The 19,458-nt window shown below is 35.6% G+C and overlaps 3 protein-coding genes across 3 annotated transcripts; 2 read left to right on the forward strand and 1 right to left on the reverse strand.

Moving 5' to 3' along the window:
• On the reverse strand, positions 1–936 carry LOC133763630 (olfactory receptor 5AR1). The gene has a single exon (XM_062197428.1). The coding sequence runs from the start codon at positions 934–936 to the stop codon at positions 1–3; it is 936 nt and encodes a 311-aa protein (XP_062053412.1).
• Positions 937–11,957: 11,021 nt separating this feature from the next.
• Positions 11,958–12,903, forward strand: LOC133764242 (olfactory receptor 5AP2-like). The gene is given in 2 exon segments (XM_062197916.1): positions 11,958–12,076; positions 12,078–12,903. Coding segments are annotated over 2 exon segments (945 nt in total).
• Positions 12,904–16,973: 4,070 nt separating this feature from the next.
• Positions 16,974–17,945, forward strand: LOC133763631 (olfactory receptor 5M10). Its single transcript, XM_062197429.1, has one exon. The coding sequence runs from the start codon at positions 16,974–16,976 to the stop codon at positions 17,943–17,945; it is 972 nt and encodes a 323-aa protein (XP_062053413.1).
• The last annotated feature ends 1,513 nt before the right edge of the window (positions 17,946–19,458 follow it).

The following is a 19,458-nucleotide window of genomic DNA, read 5'->3' on the forward strand; positions in this document are numbered from 1 at the left end:
TTATTGTTGAGACCTTTTCTCAATTAGTTTTTTGAAAGAAGCTTTCACATCTTTGTTCCGCAAACTGTAGATCAAGGGATTCAACATGGGGATGATAATAGTGTAGAACACAGAGGCCCACTTGTCTTGGTCCAGAGAGTAGCTGGAGGTTGGCCTCAGGTACATAAACATGACAGTGCCATAGAAGAGGGTGACACCAGTAAGATGAGACCCACAGGTAGAGAAAGCCTTAAGGCGACCTTCAGCTGAGCGCATTCTGATGATTGTGATGAGGATAAAGGCATAGGAGATGAAGATGATGAGGATGGTGCTGAATTCAATGAAACCACACAAACTAAAGAGCAAGATCTCGCTGATGTAGGTGTCTGAGCAAGAGAGTGCCAAGAGCGGTGGTATTTCACAGAAAAAGTGGTTGATGATATTGGAACCACAGTAATGCAGGCTGAAGGTGAGGGAAGTATGTGCTATTAAACTCACAAGACCCACCAGATAAGATCCAAGCATGAGGGTCAAGCAGACTCGCTTGGACATGAGGGTGCTATAGTGGAGGGGTCGGCAGATGGCCACAAAACGATCATAGGCCATGGCAGCCAAGACATAGCACTTGGCGTCCACAAAACCTACAAAGAAAGCAAACTGGGTGGCACAGCTGGAGAAGGAGATAACTTTGTGCTTTGTTAAGAAGTCAGCCAGCATCCTGGGAGCAATGGCCGAAGAGTAGCCCAGGTCGACAAAGGAGAGGTTGCAGAGGAAAAAATACATGGGTGTGTGCAGATGAGTGTCTGTCATGATCAGGATGATCATGCCCACGTTCCCCACCACATTGACCAGGTAGACAATGAGGAAGACTGCAAAGAAGATGATCTGTAGCTGAGGATCCTGAGTGATGCCCATAAAGATAAACTCAGTCACCAGGGAGTGGTTTTCTTTATCCATTGCTTCAATAGTATGTGTACCTGGATTTATTGATGTGTGTAGTAAATTTCCTATCACAGAAGATACTCAAAATAAAGATAAGCAATCACATTCCAGAGACATTGTTATGTATATACTAGTACAATACATGAAGATTGTGTTTGTGGTGCTTCTTAAAAATCTTTCCAGTAATTAGACTCTATGACCAATAGGAACAATGACTTTGGCTATGGTGGTGGTTATGGGCCTTCTCATTGTGTCCATTCTACATAGGAGAAGATGGTATTTTCTTGGAAATGTCAAGTTCTGCCTCTTCAATGTCCTTGGTACTCTGAGGTCATTTATCACATGTATACTAAATGTTTGACCTGGTATGGGCAATTACTTGTCTTATTCATCAGTAAAGAAGTGCAGTGTTGAGTTTTCTTTGCTTCTTTCTAAAACAAAACAAAATAAATGTAGATGAGGGATAAGCGTTGATTCTCATTACATGTGGGTAAAAAGATGAAAATGAATTGCCCTAGGATCTAAAAATAAAACAAATCACACACACAGGCACACACACAGAAAATGAAATATTGGAATAGTGGTCAGAAATATAAAAAATGGCAGTGGAAAATAATATATTCTTTTAAAAATTTTGAAGTTCCTGAATATTGGCTATATTTCATTCATAGAGGTATGTGAAGTAGATGCTATTATTGTATCCATATTATATCCAAAAAGAACAAGACCTGATATTGAATAATCTTAACAAAGTCAATAGCCAGTAAGCAGCAAAACTGGATATGACACTAAAAATCTTTTTCACATTGTTACCTTATGTGTAGATGCTATTTGGTGGCATTTGAAACTTTTTATGTCTACCTTTCTGTCTCTTGTGCTGTCTGCTATACATAGAAACAGACTGGGTCTACTTGTGTCTCTTTTAGAATTACTCAGCGTTGAGGTGTGGGGACATAATGAGAGTCCTTGAATAATACTGTTTCAGACTAATTAGTAAAGATTCAAGGACATATCATTCAGGTGAAATTGAGAAAGCATTGTCCAACTCAGTGATCCTACAGTGCCATGCATTTGTTAAGCCTTTTTTATTTTGAATGGATGAATATCTGCCCAGTTGCAGGATTAGGAGAGTAGTGGGGGAAACCAAACCAAAATAAACAAATGTAAGTAAATTAGAAATAAGTAGCTATATACTATATAAACATGAAGGGAGAATACAGATTGCATCTGCTTTTATTGGTTTAATACTCAAGGAAAAAAAGAGGTTATAGACATTTAAAGTAGGTTATCCTAAATCCTAGGATTTAAAAATAATGAAAGGTACACCTGGATTTTTCGATTTCCACACAATATAATTAATCACTGTAAAGAACAGGCTCTAATAATGCCATGCATTATCCCAAGAGTTTATGTTTAATAAAGCTCTAATTTTTTTTCTGTACAAATCATTTTTAATATTTTGTAAATGTGTGCAATAATTTATACACTAGGTCAGTTAGGAAAATAAACTGAAAAGAGAAGCCTGCAAGAAGCTGCTTGAAAAACATATTTTTGGTAAAGAATTTGTACTTACATGATACAAAGAAAATTTAAAACTCAACATTAAGAGAATAAACAATGTAATAAGAATGAGCAAAAAGGGAGGGATGAAGGAAAGAAAGTATCCTTATTTTCTTAGAATTATATCTTTGAAATATGTTCTCTTTATATTCATAGAAATAGTTTAAAAGTTTAAACACTTACCAATGAATATATATGTTGCAAACATGCTCAGATGTTCATATTCTTGAAATGCAAATGAAAGCTGTAATGAAATATGGCTGTACACCTGTTAAAAAGTTAAACTTAAAAAAGAATGACCATGCCAAGTGTTGACAAATAAGTGGAATCATTGAAATTTCTATTATTGGTATAAATATAAAATAGCACAAATACTTTGGAAAGCACTTTTCTTACTGAATAAAAAACATACACATGAACTCTATGATCTAGTTATGTAAAAAAAGGAAAGAAACAAAATGGCTATATGTGGGTGAACAGATAAATAAACTGTGGTATGTTTATGAAATGATACAATACTCAGCAATGAAAAGGAACAGACTATTGAACATGAAATATGATGCATAGTTTTCAAGATAAGAAAATGAAAAAAACACAGAGAAAATATTACAATTTGTGTAATTCCATTTACAAAAATTGTTAAAATGAAAGAAAATCAATAATGACAGAAAATAGATCAATGATCAAGTTTTGGGATTGTGTGTGAGGGGGAGCGGGAGGGGAGAGATACCATGAATAAAAAAAAAAAACTTATAGGGCTGATAGTTTGCAATCTTTTAAAAATGTATTGAAATTTTTGTTCATCATATAATGCTTAAATATTTTATAGGGCACAGTGCAATATTCCAACACACACACACAACGTAAACCTATTGCACCAGTCAACTTGAATGTGCATTTCCTTATCTTTTCTTTTTGTTAAGAACCTTCCAGCTCCTCTTCCAATACTTCATATTGTATTATAATTCATTATTGTGAACCATAACAATTTTCTGTCTTGATTTGTGTGATGGTTTCATGGGTATACACATATGTTAAAACAAAATTTGTATACTCTAAATATATTCATTTATTACATGTCAGTTACATCTTAATATAATTATCTTTAAAATATTTATTTGTTTATTTGAATGGAAAAGTGACAGAGAAGGAGTGAGAGAGAAAGAAAGAGAGAGACACATTCCATCTATGCCCTGTTTTACTTCTCATATACTCACAACTATTGGGGCTGAGCCAGGCTGAAATCAGGAGCCTAGAATCCAACAAGGTCTCCCACATGGATGATAGGGACCCAGGAACTTGGGTCATCACCCACTGCCTTCCTAAGCTCAATACTAGGAAGGTTGGTCAGAGGTGGATGAGCTGGATCTCAAGTCTGCACTTCAACAGGTATGCATAGGATGCAGGCATTCAAAGTGGAAGCCTAACACACAGCACCAAAATGCCTTCCCCTATATAGCTATTGTTTAAAGCACTGGAGAAACTGCCCCTGCTCCAGCTCAGGGCATTCTTACTACTTGTGAATGCGCACATCATTTTATAGATTAGGTTGGCTGGGAAACAACAATTTAGACTGAGAAATTTTGGAAAGTAACAGTGAATTAGTTGTTAAGGATTGCCAATTACCCAGAGTGATGTTTTCATGTTTTCCCCTTATGTGTCATGTAGAAACCTGAAAATAATGCACCAGGAAACAAATACCACTTGTTAGTGGATTCTTGCTCTGTACCAACAGGGAAAAATGATACCAATGCTGAAAATGGAAGGAACCATTTAGCTAATTTCATAATTCTATAGACAAGTGAGCAGACTCAGTCATCAATCTCTAACATGCAGAGAGGATGAAAGATTGCAGTATTTAGAGAAGTATGAAATACCTTGTACTAACACAGCACCAAGCGTGAGACTGACTCACAGCTGGGCATGTTCCAATTCGTTCATTTTACTCAGCTGTGAAATGGGATTAGGAACTCATTCTCTTACCCCTGTAAGATCCAATGTTCTGGCTAAATGAAGTGCTTCTGAAAGCACACTGACAGTTCTGTTACAGTGGAAAGATAAATCCGGGCTTTATCATATACGGCTATGGATTTCCAGCACACTACTTATCTTTTTTCAGCCATAGATTTTCATCTATTGAATTGTTATTAATTCATACTATTGTTAAGTTGTAAATAGCTTTCTGTAAAGATGAGCAAGACTATATAGAGTACTGAATTCAGTGACTGTCATATGCTAAGTGCTTAAAGGGTTTGGCCATTATGTTGAAATAAAGATATTTTAACTTAGTATATCATTGGGCAATCAGCTCCTGGGGAAAATGAGTACTGCTTACTTCACAGAGATGATGTATTAGGGAGTGCTTCTTTAGTTCTATAGCACTTTCACTAAATGATAAATAAATAGAAATATAACACTCAAAAACAGGCTTGACTAAGACTGAAGAAAAGAGAATCTTTACTTTTCAATCCCACATAGTCAAAGTTCAAGCTGTCTGATTCTTGAAGAAACTATAGAATATCAATTTAACAAACCACTCAATCATTACCAATAAACTCAAATGTCTCAAAAGAGATCATAAAATATTATTTTATGGAAGCAAATATGGATGAAGTATATTTTAGACTTCAAAGTATTACTTGATTTTGCAAGTTCATTTGAAAATACTGGAGATAGAGTCTGGGGATGATGTATGTAGTGTTACTCTCTTTTCCCACTGATTAATTGTCACATCTTAGATAATTCCTGCATTTGATGCAGCTTCCCTATCTGTGTATTCTAGAATTCCTTCCAATTCCATAATTTTCTTCATTCACACATATGAAGAGATAACCAAAAGTCAAACCCATTGCCTACATCTCTTTTTAAAATTTTTAAATGGAGTGATTCTGGTGTCAAGTAGAGTTCACGCCTAAAGAAGCACTGGACACTGTAACACCACACTCAGCTAGGTCACATCTCTCTCCTTCTGTCCCATGATGCAACTGTGATCTGAATTGTTTTCTACCTGTTGGTGAGAGGTTGAATATGTCTTCTTCTCTGATGGGTTTATGACCAAATATTCTGGGAAGAGTCTAAAGGCATCCAATTGTTTTGTTAGTTTTCTCTGAGCTACGTGCTCCTCTCACCTTTGCTCCTGTGTGCAGGAGGTATTTATGTCTCAGACTCACAAAAATTTTCCCAGAAGAAATATGATGAAATGCTTTATGAATTCACAGGAGACTCAAAAAAATTTGATGAATTGTCATCCCCAAAGAATTTCATCTTCTTTTCCTTTAACCTTAATAATAAAAGAAGAAAACACAGGGGAGTTTTGAAGACACTTCTGTGATGGTTGAAAGTGTCAGGAGCACTGTGTCCCCAAACATGAGTACATGCTGTGATTCTGAGTGACTGAGAAAGGTCCTTTGTCAATACTTGAAAATCTTTTCAAAGAGGATAATACTTTCCACATTCTATGAAAACATATTAAACTATAGTTATAATGGTTAAATAAAATAATAAATAAACAATTATTTCTAACTGAAAACAGAAAGAAAGGGATTCAAGGAAATTATGGGAGGTGTTCATTGTGTCTATTAACTTCATTGTGATGATGGAATTTCTGGTATTTGAATACCTCTGAACTCATCAAATCACACACATTAAAGATGTGCAGTTCTTTGCAATTCATCAGTTATGTTTCAACACTGCTGTCTTAAAAAAAAATCCCTCAAATGTTGTCAGGGAGCTATGATAAACAAAGTCTTATAGAAGTTCTTTTAAATAAACCATCATTAAGGGAATGAAGAAGCCTAAATTTTAAAACACTCATTTAGAGTTCTATGCACCTGTTACCTGGGACTTTTCAAAGGATTTTGTCCACTTCCAGTGGAAAAAAAAACTGCTTTAATTGCTTTGTATTTTTGCATGCAAGGAACTTTTGGTGCATCTTTTAGCAAGAAGAAATTTTGGATTTTAGCAAGAAGAAATTTTGGATTTCACTGCCCTGCAGATTGAAGCACTGTGTCTTTACATTTCCAGTAAAAATTAAAAGGGTTATTGAAGATGTTTTGCTCAGGTTTCAGTTTTTACAGAGGCACTGCCAGGGCTCCTCTAAGAACTGAGAAGCATCTAGAAAAGTTTTAATGTGCAAAGCTGTAGACATATAAGCTCAGCACTGATGGGCAATAATGGTCACTTTTAGAAAACTAAGCATTGTTGCTTCACCAGAAATTTCAGCAAATATACAGTAAATTTGATTTTTTTTTTGACAGACAGAGTTAGACAGTGAGAGAGAGACACACAGAGAGAGTTATAGACAGTGAGATAGAGACAGAGAGAAAGGTCTTCCTTCCGTTGGTTCATTCTCCTAATGACCACTATGGCGGGCACTGTGCCAATCTGAAGCCAGGAGCCGGGTACTTCCTCCTGCTCTCCCATGTGGGTGCAGGGCCCAACCACTTGGGCCATCCTCCACTGCCCTCCTGGGCCACAGCAAAGAGCTGGACTGGAAGAGGAGCAACTGGGACAGGATCCGGCACCCCAACTGGGACTAGAACCTGGGGTGCTGGCGCCGCAGGTGGAGGATTAGCCAAGTGAGCCATGGCACTGGCCGAGTAAATTTGATTTTTAAAAGCTTGATGGGACAATGTCAGCTGCTTTTAGATGTCATTGAGTCTTGATGACATAGGTTCCTGGCAGAAATTGAACCAAAGGTGTTAGGAGTAGAAATGGAAGAGTGGCTAAATATCACACATTGAATTTTGAAATCACTCCTTTGGGTCTTTGTCTGATTTTTTCCTATTTCCTCACTTATTCACTAATTCTATACAAATTATTCACCAATAACATTTTACTATAATTATATAGACTTTTTGATAAATTTTATACAAGTAGGTCTAGCTAAACTTCAATTTTTTTCCAGAATTCTCATGGCTGCAATATACTTAAAAAAGTTTCCATTTTAATTTTGTGGTTAACTTGTCTAGGAAAAAGCAGTATATTGTTACCAGAACTATTTTAAATTTATAAATTAAGTTGTGGAAAGTTGTCATGTTTATGCTATAAAGTGTGCTTCCATTAAAATGGAGGTAAATTTAAGGCTTAAATAATCCTATCAAGTATTTAAATAATGGGCAGAATAATTGAAAATCACAAGATGTATGAAGAATTTTTTGTTATTAAAGACTGTCCCACACAGTGCAGGTTTTTTGTATCTCCTCCTCCACTCCCTAGATTCGATAATGTATCCCTCATGATCAAGATAATCACAAATTTCCATAATGTCCCCAGAGGAATGTCACTTCCACTGAGACCACCTTTGAATTCTAGGCATGTCATATTAAGTAACTTCTTGCAACAACGGGTTGTCGAATTCATTGAGTTACATATTTAGCCACTCCCCCTTTCTACTCCTAATACCTTTCTACCAGCAAACAGCATCATCAGTACTTCCATATATATTACTGCAGAGTCAACCAAAATGACCAGAGGATATAAAATAAGTCATTAATCATTGCAGTGTGTGTGGTACTCATACCTAACATCAAAGAATATTTTTCACGTACTGTTTTCTACTTTTGGGTTCTGTGACACAATACTTTGTAGGACCCCCGAAGCAGGTGTCCCACAAATCGACCGAACCCCAGATACACGATCTCCACACCAATCGATGCAAAGGGCAAGAGGGAAGTTTATTTCATTTGCAAATGGGCCGTCTCAGCAGCACCCTCTAGTGCAGTGCAGAGAGAGCGGCCCCGATCATCAGTTTCACAGAGTATTTAAGGCTTAAAACCACAACATTAGCATATTTCCACTATGTTACAATTTCATTGGGTAACCTAAATGATTACAGGATAAAGGAAGAAGTTACATGCTGTACGTGCCTTGCGGTTTTTATCTTTAGCTTGAGCAAGCAAGGGCAGGGGTCGTCAAGCCGGGTATGTAGTGTGTGGTAACTTGTAGTGTTGTAACAGGATATAGGTTGGGTACATTTTCTGTTAACTTCAGCCTTTATAGTTCCTAAAATCGGTTACATATTGCAAGCTCAGCCATCTTATGAAAGCAGTCACATTTCTTACAAGATTATTGCAAGCCTAGTCAATTTGTAACAATATGCAGTTAGCTCAAGCAACTCCATCTTAAACCTGCCTAACCTGCCTAATTCTTTCAACTTAACAACGCATATTCTGGCAAAACTGTGTTTGAGTTCCAGTTCTTATCTGTATTAACTATTTGGACAAGCTCTTTTTCTTTTCTTTTTTTTTTCTCAATGATTTATTTTATTTATTTGAAAGACAGAGTTACAGAGAGGTAGAGACAGAGAGAGAGGTCTTCCATCCGCTGGTTCACTCCCCAGACAGCCGCCCAAAGCCCAACAGATTATTATCAAGCCCCTTCTATCAGGTTCTATTTGTCTCTCAGTCAGAAAAGTTAATTGTAGCTTAGACAGCACCTTTCTTAGCTCCTCTAATATTGACTCTGTCCTTTGTTCTAGACCCTGTCTTTTGTTCTAGACCCTGCCTCATTTCTTTGTAATCGTAACTTCTACTCTACCACCAATGGCTCTACTCTCAACCTGTGTGTACTGATGGTCCTCTTCCCCACTTAATGCTGTATAATTGTTCAAAATTTCTCTACAGACAAACCCCTCTAACTATAAAAGATGAGTGACTTTTCTCCCAGTCTTGGCTGGAATCAGCTTTCCAGTCTGTTGGGTGTTCCCCAATACACCCTTTCCCTTAAAAAAGAAAAAAAGAGGGCGGTGCCTTTCTCTGAAGGGTGGAGAGAACTTCCACTTTGACTATGACCTTGTCTAATTAGGATCAGAGTTGGCGAACTCGGAAGGCTTCCATAGCCTTGGCAACTCATGACGACAGCCTAGGGTGGTTACTGGCACCATAAACTAGAGTGTCAATTTGTTGGGTGAACAACAGGAGTCATTGTGCACTTGCTCCTCATGTGGGATCTCTGTCCTTAATGTGCTATACATTGTGATTTAATGCTATAACTAGTACTCAAACAGTATGTTTCACTTTGTGTTTCTGTGTGGGTGCAAACTGTTGAAATCTTTACTTAATATATGCTAAATTGATCTTCTGTATATAAAGAGAATTGAAAATGAATCTTGATGTGAATGGAATGGGAGAGGGAGCGGGAAAGGGGAGGGTTGCGGGTGGGAGGGAAGTTATGGTGGGGGGAAGCCATTGTAATCCATAAGCTGTACATTGGAAATATATTTTCATTAAATAAAAGTTAAAAAAATTACTATGTGAATAAACAAACAAAAATATTTTAACTTGCAAGTATTTATAAATTTATAAAACAAAAACTGTGAAGTAGTGCCAAGAGTTCTTATACACCCCACACCCAAATTCTCACACACAATTTCCCCTTTATTTTTGTCCAGCCTACCTCTATACCTCTCACCTCTCTAAGCATCTAGTAATGAACATTCTATGTTCAGATTGAATTTGCTTTATACTAAGCTCTCACATATGAGGGAGAATATGTGCTGTTTGTCTTTCTGTGTCTGGTGTTCTTCACTTATCTTGTTGTCTTCTAGTTCTATCCATTTTACTACAAATGATGGAATTTCATTCATTTCAAAGTAGAATAGTATTTCATTGTGTTTATATATAACCTTAACTTTAAGTATTTATCTGATAGCATAGCATCTTAAATGAACACTGAGCCCTTATAGGAGATGCTGTCAGAGGTAGAGATACTGTGCCATTTTTGTAGATTATTTTGATTCTCCCAAGAGAACCAAACCACCAGCTATCATGGGAAACAGTAGAAAGATGTCTAATAGTTATTGGGAATATGGGGCTCAAAATTCATTCTCCACTGGGCAGACATGTCTCAAGGGTAAGGAAAGAAGTCAGGAATTGGTATGTGATTTTCTTAATTTCAAAGTGAAAAAAAAATGAGTAATATCATGAGAACTACAGTCCCCATAGATCAAACAACAAGAAGCATATATTTCCTAAAAGAAATCAGGAGGTTCACTCCAAAATTGGTTCTGAATACTTTACAATTGGAAATAACTGCAACCAATATTATAGCTCCCTCACAGTAATTTAAGAACATTATTTATCCAGATAGAACTGTTTTAGGGTAGAAGAAAGGACCCAATTTATACTGAATGCAGAACAATTCTCTTATCAGAGAGAAGCTGACTAGCAGTTCAGTTTTCCTACATCTATGATGAATGGTCTCTAAAATCTGTTCTCACTTTGCATGCTGCTTCAGAGAATAAAAAGGAGTGCCTTCCTAAGAGAAAAGATTTACGTTTCTTTTTCTCTTTTTCTGTTTTTGATGAATGTAGGCATTGAACACAACGAAATAAGGGATCCAATAGAAATAAAACTGTTACTAAAGGTAAGGAAATTTTATGAATCAGTCTGTTCATTTAACACTCATCTGAAGTCGTGTTAATTTTCTCAAGTATCCATTGGCTCAAGTTACCAGAGTACGGAGAGACTAAGAAAATATATTTAATACATGCTGTAGCATCCATTTTTTATTACTATAATTTTTGTTAGATCATTAGGAGAAATCTAAACAACAATCAGTAACAATATTTCAAAACTCTTTTAAACTACTGAATTATTTCTGGATATTTCACTATTATTTTAAGAAACTCAAAGGAAGTTAAAGCACAGTTCAAGTGTCTCTCGGCTATAGGGTTGACTGTAAACTCTCAGCAGGGGTGGGAAGATATTGCAGAGAGCAAGAAATATATTTTTCAGAATATTGGGGAAATAGAAGCCTATGATGTACAACATGAAATATGAAACAAATGATTTATTTCTAATAATGCAATTTGATGAAAATGATTTCTAAGAAAGATTGGAGTTAAATTTTATTTTCCAGAGATACATGAATTTTTAATGTAACAATATATATTCTGGAATATTAATGAAACTCTCAGGGTTACAATATCAAGTGCTCTAAGTATTAATGAATACATCCTGTGCTGGATCCTTAGTCATAAATTTTTAAAGATTTCCTCCCCCAAGGAGAATCAACTGTTTTCCTTGCTTGATATTGCTGACTAATATTGCCAAATTTAATATTTTTAAGTTATTCTATTAGTGCAGAGAAAAAGGACAATATTCTAAATTAAAATTATCACCTTCTCCCAGAGTTGTATACATAGGTTAATATATCAATTATTTTGTTTATCATAATACCTACATCTTAATAATATCTTCCTATAGTTATTAAAAATAGCTGATTCCGAAAATGATCAAAGCTAATTGATCCAAATCATTTGCCCCAAGATCATTCGTTAGGTGGCAACAAATCCAATACTCGTATATGTCTTTTGACATGAAGTGCAACCCTTAACCATACATACTTCTTTACTAGGCTTTCTTTCTAAATTCTTCTGTTAGAATATACATGTGTCAAGAAAATATTTTTATGACTCTATCATAAATTCATCTGACCAAATTCTATGTTTCATATTTTCTCTTATTACAGCTCAAATGATCAGATATATGAAAGACAGCCAAGGCAAAAACCAAACTGAAGTGAAGGAATTTATCCTGTTAGGACTCACAGACAATCCAGATCTACAGGGTGTTCTCTTTGTATTGTTTCTCTTTGACAACCATGGTGGGTAATTTGGGGATGATCATATTGATTAAGATTGATCCGTGTCTCCACACTCCCATGTATTTCTTTCTCAGCAGCCTCTCCTTTGTAGATGCCTCTTACTCCTCTTCGGTCACTCCTAAGATGCTGGTGAACCTTGTGTCTGAGAACAAAGCTATTTCTTTCAGTGGATGCGCTGCCCAGTTTTTCTTCTTTGGCTCTTTCCTGGGGACTGAATGCTTCCTGTTGGCCATGATGGCATATGACCGATATGCAGCAATTTGGAACCCACTGCTTTACCCAGTCATCATGTCTGGGAGAATTTGCTTCTTGTTGATAGCTACTTCCTTCCTAGCAGGCTTTGGAAATGCTGCCATCCACACAGGGATGACTTTCAGATTGTCATTTTGTGATTCGAATAGGATCAACCATTTCTACTGTGACACTCCACCCCTGCTCAAACTCTCTTGCTCTGACACTCGCATCAATGGTATTGTGATCATGGCTTTTTCCAGTTTTGATATCATCAGCTGTGTTACAATTGTCTTCATTTCCTACTTGTGTATCCTCATTGCCATCTTGAAAATACCTTCAACAGAGGGCAGGTACAAAGCCTTCTCTACCTGTGCCTCACACCTCATGGCTGTCACCATATTCTTTGGGACGATTCTCTTCATGTACTTACGCCCTACATCTAGCTACTCAATGGAGCAGGACAAGATTGTCTCTGTATTTTATACAGTGGTTATTCCCATGCTAAACCCCTTCATATACAGTTTGAAAAATAAGGATGTGAAAGGGGTCATAAAGAAGATCTTACAGAAACGCATACTCTAAAGCCACTTTATCAAACACCTTGTTATATAGAAGATACTTTTCATACTAATGTTATTATGACTGCTTAAGCTCTTTCCCTCTGTTAAAGTAAATGATTTAAAATGCGGTATATCAAGCAAACAGTTGGCCTAGCAGTTTAGGAGATTGCATGCTATATAAGTTTGTGAGTGTTTGAGTCTCAGTGTTGCTCTTGATTGCAGCCTCATGTTATGGAGATTTCAGGAGGCAGCAGGTGATGGCTCAAGAAATTGCTCCCTGTCACCAACATGGAAGACCTGGACAGCATTCCAGGCTTCTGGATTTGGCCTTGGTTCATCCCTGGCATTTGCAGGCATTTGGGAAGTGAACTGGCAAATGAGAATGTTTCTCTTTCTTTCCTCCCTCTGTCTTTCTTTCTCTCTCTCTCTCTCTCTCTCATCTCTATCTCTGTCTCTATCTCCATCTCTATCTTAATCTATATCTATCATTTCTCTCACCCTATTTTCTTGCCTCTGTCTGTCAAATACAACATATTGATAGGATTTATATACTAATATAGTTTCAATGATTTTATGACTATTTAAAAATTCACTTTATATGATGAAGTTGAACATCTTTTTCCTTGATTACTGTTTATAGCCCTTGCCTACTTTTCTGCTGGACTGTGGTCTTTCAACTTTATTTTATTGAATTTTTTATTTAATAGAGGCATTAAGCCATTTAGTACAATGTAAATTAAAATATATTATCAGTAAAATTACATAAAGTTGTCAAAAATGAAAATAAAGCAATAAAATGCTGAAAAAAGCAAAATAAAAATAAACTGAGGTCTACTTCCTAATCCTAGAGTATTACATATGTGTACATGCACCCATCTTGTCAGTCAACACAGTGGGTGAGGTGGTATCTTTTAGAAATATCAAATCATTTAGCACTGATTGATCTGTGCTTAATTTCCAATTCCAATAGTTAGCTCTTTATTATATATGCAATCTCAATTTCACTATATAATATATATGTATACATACATGGTGCCTTTACTTGGTTTCTGGCAAACAGACTCTGAGACAGAAATTTGTACATATTCGGGAAGTTTATTGGAGAATATTCACTTTTTCTACATATATTCTTGATACCTTCCTGTAGCTCTTCTTTTAACTAAGACAAGCTCTCTCACATCTTCGGAGCCTTATCTGGACTTTGTTTCTGAAATTATATCTCTACCCTTCCCAAGCATTAGCATCTAAAATGTACTTATGGATATATTCCCCTTCCAGACATGAAATAGGTACTTAAGTATATATATATATATATACTTTATATTATATATACTATATATAGTATATATAATATTATAATATATAATATATATAATATAATATATATAAATGTATATATATGTAAACCTATTTTTTTATAATGAGCCAATCCTATTTATTCTAGAAAAATGATTTTGTAAATCTGATGATTTTTATAATGTTATCTATTAATCTATATCAATAAATAAGTCTTTTAGAACAAAATTTATTCAGAATAAAATCTGCATTCTGATCTCTAAAAAATAAGTTGTCCACATTAAATGTCAGTGAATCAGCATGCCTATTTTATATTGCTAAAAACCTTTCATTCTATCGCTATGCTTAATTTTTAAGTCTTAGTTTTTAAATTTTATTAATTTAATTTATGGAAGGATTTAGTATGAAATACAGTAACTTTTTCCATTTCCATTTCAGAAAAAGAATACATGGAAAATGCTCAAATCTCAAATTTCATGGAATAATAACAATATTTATTTTGATATTGATATAAACTTTATCTTATTGACTAATTTCTGACAGTGTAATTCATTATTTGTGGATCTAACTCAATTAGGAATGCTTTGCCTGTATTGATCAGACTATACTTTGATTCCCTTCACTGCATGGACCTGGAACTCTCTGTGTCCTGGAAGACAGAGTTATGAAAACACCCTTATCTTCCTTATCCTAACACCATGACAGTGTTTGACTATTCTTTCTTCTATATTTAGTCCTCATTTTAAATCACAAATGTGATGAATCAACAATTTTATAAACAGTCCTAGTTTTCATCCTTGTGTTAGTTTCAGCATATGTTCATGACATTAATTCAGTATGGAAGATTGCTACCACATAAACCCATGTCTCTCCTCTAAAGAACCATCAACTCTCTCACCAGACCTTCCTTCTGCTGATTATATTATTTTAAGCTGCCTCGTCTATCATGTATTTCCTCTCATATCTCTTACCTACCACATCATCCTACATTTCACTCCTTTAGATGACCTCCCACACTGTCTATAGAGAAAAAACTTAATAATAACAAGTATAATATCCTTGTCTTTGCTACACTAAAAACCTACAATAAGTCTATCTGTTTGTACTGCCTTCTGCACATATATGTCAAGACATGCATCCAAATAGTAGGTAAGGATTTTGGCCACAAAGGAGAAACCAGCTTATCAAAGCACCAAATTAAGGTTATGCTCTTGAGGAATAAAAAAAAATAATAATAATTGGTTGTTTAGAATTATCCTTAAAAATACTCTAGAGGCAATACCTAAGACTTACATTATAAATATTCCCACCTTGCTTTCACAAAATATGGTGAGCCAATATTCACAGGTAGGTTATTATCTACATTTGTTCATTAAAGTTTTTCTTTCCTTTTAATGTGGAAAATAGTATCCTATCAATGTGGAAAATTTTTCAGCAATCGTCCTTGACTTTTACATTCATATGTTCACAGATCATTTTCTCCCTAAAGAATCTATTACTTCATACAAGTTCTTCTGATAAAGGAATTTATTTGTGAATCAAACAAACAATGGCTTTAGGGTGCAGTTCTTGAGTAGTAATTTTCACAGTCGTACTGCTCTGTAGCAGAACTGAGACAGAAAGAATGACTTGATCTAGAAACTGAGGGCACACTTAAACATGATCCATGCATTCCTAACGAAATATTTTCATGAGTGGATTAGAGACAGAAGAATGTGTGAACCAAAAATATGCATACTCATCTTTGATTCTTGCTTTGTTTATTTACTCTTCTAATATTATTTTCTCAGAAAGCTCTCCTCTGAATATCTATGGGTATCCCACCTTCATATTTCTCCATAGTCCTTGCTTTTATATCACATTACATATCATTTAACATGTTTTTTTCTACATTGTATGATCTCTGAGAATGGAGAATTTCTGCACTGCATTAACTTCATCACTCAGAACAGCAGAATAAATCAAGGTTTGCAGTACACACAAATACATGGGGGAAAATTGCCAGGGAAATAAGAATAATTCTTGAGTTATATCCTTTTAATCATATATCAAGAGATAAATTTCAGAACATTCAGTTAAGCCAGAAAACTGTGGGTTTTAAGTGAAAATGTGGTACTGAATATTCATCCTCTTTTTTGTGTCTGAAACAATAGGATAATAAGATGGAAAGCTTTCTGGGGATCCAGCTTTCTTCATTTGTACATTTAAATTATAAATGAGTTGGCTATATTCATTTCTTACTTCCCTACCTTTGAATGTTTGCCATAAAATTCAGAGAAAAATATCAAACATGGAGATAACTAAGTGAATATATATATATATATATTCATATTTGAAGGCACTGCAAAAGGTAATGGGAAATGGCATTGAAAGCTAAGTTTAATTTGGTGCAAAGAAGCTGAAATATATACATAAAAGAGATCCTGAAAAAGTTTATGATAAAAGTATATCATGAAGGAACAATGTGTGACCTTAAAAGCTTTTTTTTTGAAGAACTATAAATTTATATTTTACTTCCATCTTCAAAAATTGTTAAGTACTCTTGTATGCTTTTATGTAATAGCACTCAAGTTTGAAAAAAATAGAGGTGTGTGTATGTATGTGTTTGAATTGTAGATAGAAAGGTAATCCAGAGATATATTGTGAAAATATAATACAGATATGCTGATGCATTTATTGAAAAGAGAAGTGCAGCTATCTCTTAGAGAAATAGATAAATGAGTAAATGATAAAATGAGTGTCTCAATAAGACAGAAGCTCACTTTTTTGTCATTTTCAGTTTTTTGGAATAAGAAAATGTCCACTCCAAATCACACCATGGTGACAGAATTCATTCTCTTGGGACTCACAGATGACCCAATACTAGAGAAGATCCTGTTTGGGGTTTTTCTGGGCATCTATGTAATCACAATGGCAGGAAATCTGTGCATGATTCTGCTGATCAGGACCAATTCCCACCTCCAAACACCCATGTATTTCTTCCTTGGCCACCTCTCCTTTGTAGACATTTGCTATTCTTCCAATATTTCTCCAAAGATGTTGAACAATTTCCTCTCAGACCAGAAGACCATCTCCTATGCTGGATGCTTCACACAATGTCTTCTCTTCATTGCCCTGGTGATCACGGAGTTTTACATCCTTGCTTCAATGGCCTTGGATCGCTATGTAGCCATTTGCAGCCCTTTGCATTACAGCACCAGAATGTCCAAGAACACTTGCATCTCTCTGGTTGCCTTCCCTTACATTTACGGCTTTCTTAATGGACTCTCTCAGGCACTGCTGACTTTTCACTTATCCTTCTGTGGCTCCCTAGAAATCAATCACTTCTACTGTGCTGATCCTCCTCTCATAATGCTGGCCTGCTCCGACACTTATGTCAAAAAGATGGCAATGTTCATCGTTGCGGGCTTTACCCTCTCAAGTTCTCTCTTCATCATTCTTCTGTCCTACCTTTTCATCTTTGCAGCCATCTTGAGGATCCGTTCTGCTGAAGGCAGGCACAAAGCTTTTTCCACCTGTGGTTCCCACTTGACCACAGTCACCATATTTTATGGAACCCTCTTCTGCATGTACTTAAGGCCCCCATCAGAGAAGTCTGTTGAGGAGTCCAAAGTAGTTGCAGTTTTTTACTCCTTTTTAAGCCCAATGCTGAACCCGTTGATCTACAGCCTAAGGAATAAGGATGTGATCTGTGCCCTGCAGCAAGTAATTAAGGACATTTCTTCTATAAAATTGCAGTTTGGGCATCTTTTCACATTTTATCACTAACGGTGTTGACCATGATTTCTTAAAAGGGATAAATTAATGTTCCATATTATGACTTGCAGTTAACCAGAACTCTAAATAACCACCTTTGCTAATTTCTTCTCAGATTGACACTGTAAAGACAAATTATTTCAAGAAAATGATAACATAAAGTAAAATACATTTTTAGTGCAGAAATTGTAAATATGAACTGTTCAGTATTTTATCACACTCTATAATAACTTAATGTCTTTACTTACTGGTAAGTTATCTATTATAACTAACATTATGATAGGAACTCTGGAAATTTATTTCCTTTGAGAAATGTCATTTCATAGAACTGCATTATCATTGAAAAGAGTGTGAATAGGTTTGCACTTATTTTTTCCAATGATGAAATAATATCTACTGTCTCTATAAGAATGGCTCTGATGCCTGACTAATCAGTGTGATCAGCTGGAAGAAAATTTAAATATATTGATCACCTGTTGGTTTAAATGTTCTGTAAATTTTCTTTTCATTCATCCAATTATATGTTATGTTTCTTAATTTTGGAAGCCAAGTGGAAACTCCCTATTTATGAGTTTTAAAGGATAGGGATTCAACTCAGTGTAGCAAAATGGCATATCTGGTATACTTTACATTGCAATAGTTCTGACTCACAGATAATTTATTAGGAGTCAGTGGGTCCTATGAATTGACTTATTCAGAAACAGTAAATAATGGTGGGTATGTAGGGGTCTGGCATGGTGGAATAGAGGGTTAAGCTTCCATGTGCAGTGACAGCATCACCTATGGGCTTTCGTTTTAGTCCCAGCTGCTCTACTTCTGATCCAGTGCTCTGCTAGCACACTTGGGAAAGTACTGAAATTTGGCCCAATTGCTTGGGTCCCTGCACTCATGTAGAAGCTCCCGGCTCCTGGCTTCAGCCTGGCGCAGCCCCTGTCATTGTGGACATTTTGGGAGTGAACCAGAGGATGGAAGATCTCTCCCTCTGTGTCTCTCCATCCTCTGTCTCTGCAACCCTGCATTTCAAATAAATAAAATAAATCTTTTTTTTTTTCTTTTTAAAGGTGAGAGTGTATTCTAAAGCACAAAACCAAGTATACACTTTGGCTTGTAAAATTGCCTGTGAATCATTTCCTGTATAAAGTTTTTTAGCAGTTTTCAAAACTTCTATCAAGAGTCACTAGTAAAAAGGCCTATATAAAATGATACATACTTCACTTACATGGAGGAGAGAGAGAGAAAGAGAGAGAGAGAGAGAGAGAGAGAGAGAGAGAGAGAGAGAGAAAGCGCTGTTGTTACATTGCCTTATATGTTGAGTATTTTAATATTTCACATTGTGGATTTAATTAACCCTACTAAAGGAAATGCTGTTAAAGATTCCATTATTGTATTTACCATATAACATTAAAATTATTTTGAAGCATATCACTCAGACTTGTAGTTTTGATAAAGCTCTGTCCCATTCTTTGCTTGATACACCAAGGTGTATCAAAATCCTGTTTAAGGAAACATAACTAAAAAGAGAAAT

Source organism: Lepus europaeus, chromosome 7 (assembly GCF_033115175.1).
Source record: "Lepus europaeus isolate LE1 chromosome 7, mLepTim1.pri, whole genome shotgun sequence".
NCBI classification, from domain to species: domain Eukaryota; kingdom Metazoa; phylum Chordata; class Mammalia; order Lagomorpha; family Leporidae; genus Lepus; species Lepus europaeus.

What these genes read in the sequence shown, in the direction of transcription:
- LOC133763630 (XM_062197428.1), bottom strand. Translation starts at nt 936, where the DNA reads ATGGATAAAGAAAACCACTCCCTGGTGACTGAGTTTATCTTTATGGGC.
- LOC133763631 (XM_062197429.1), top strand. Translation starts at nt 16,974, where the DNA reads ATGTCCACTCCAAATCACACCATGGTGACAGAATTCATTCTCTTGGGA.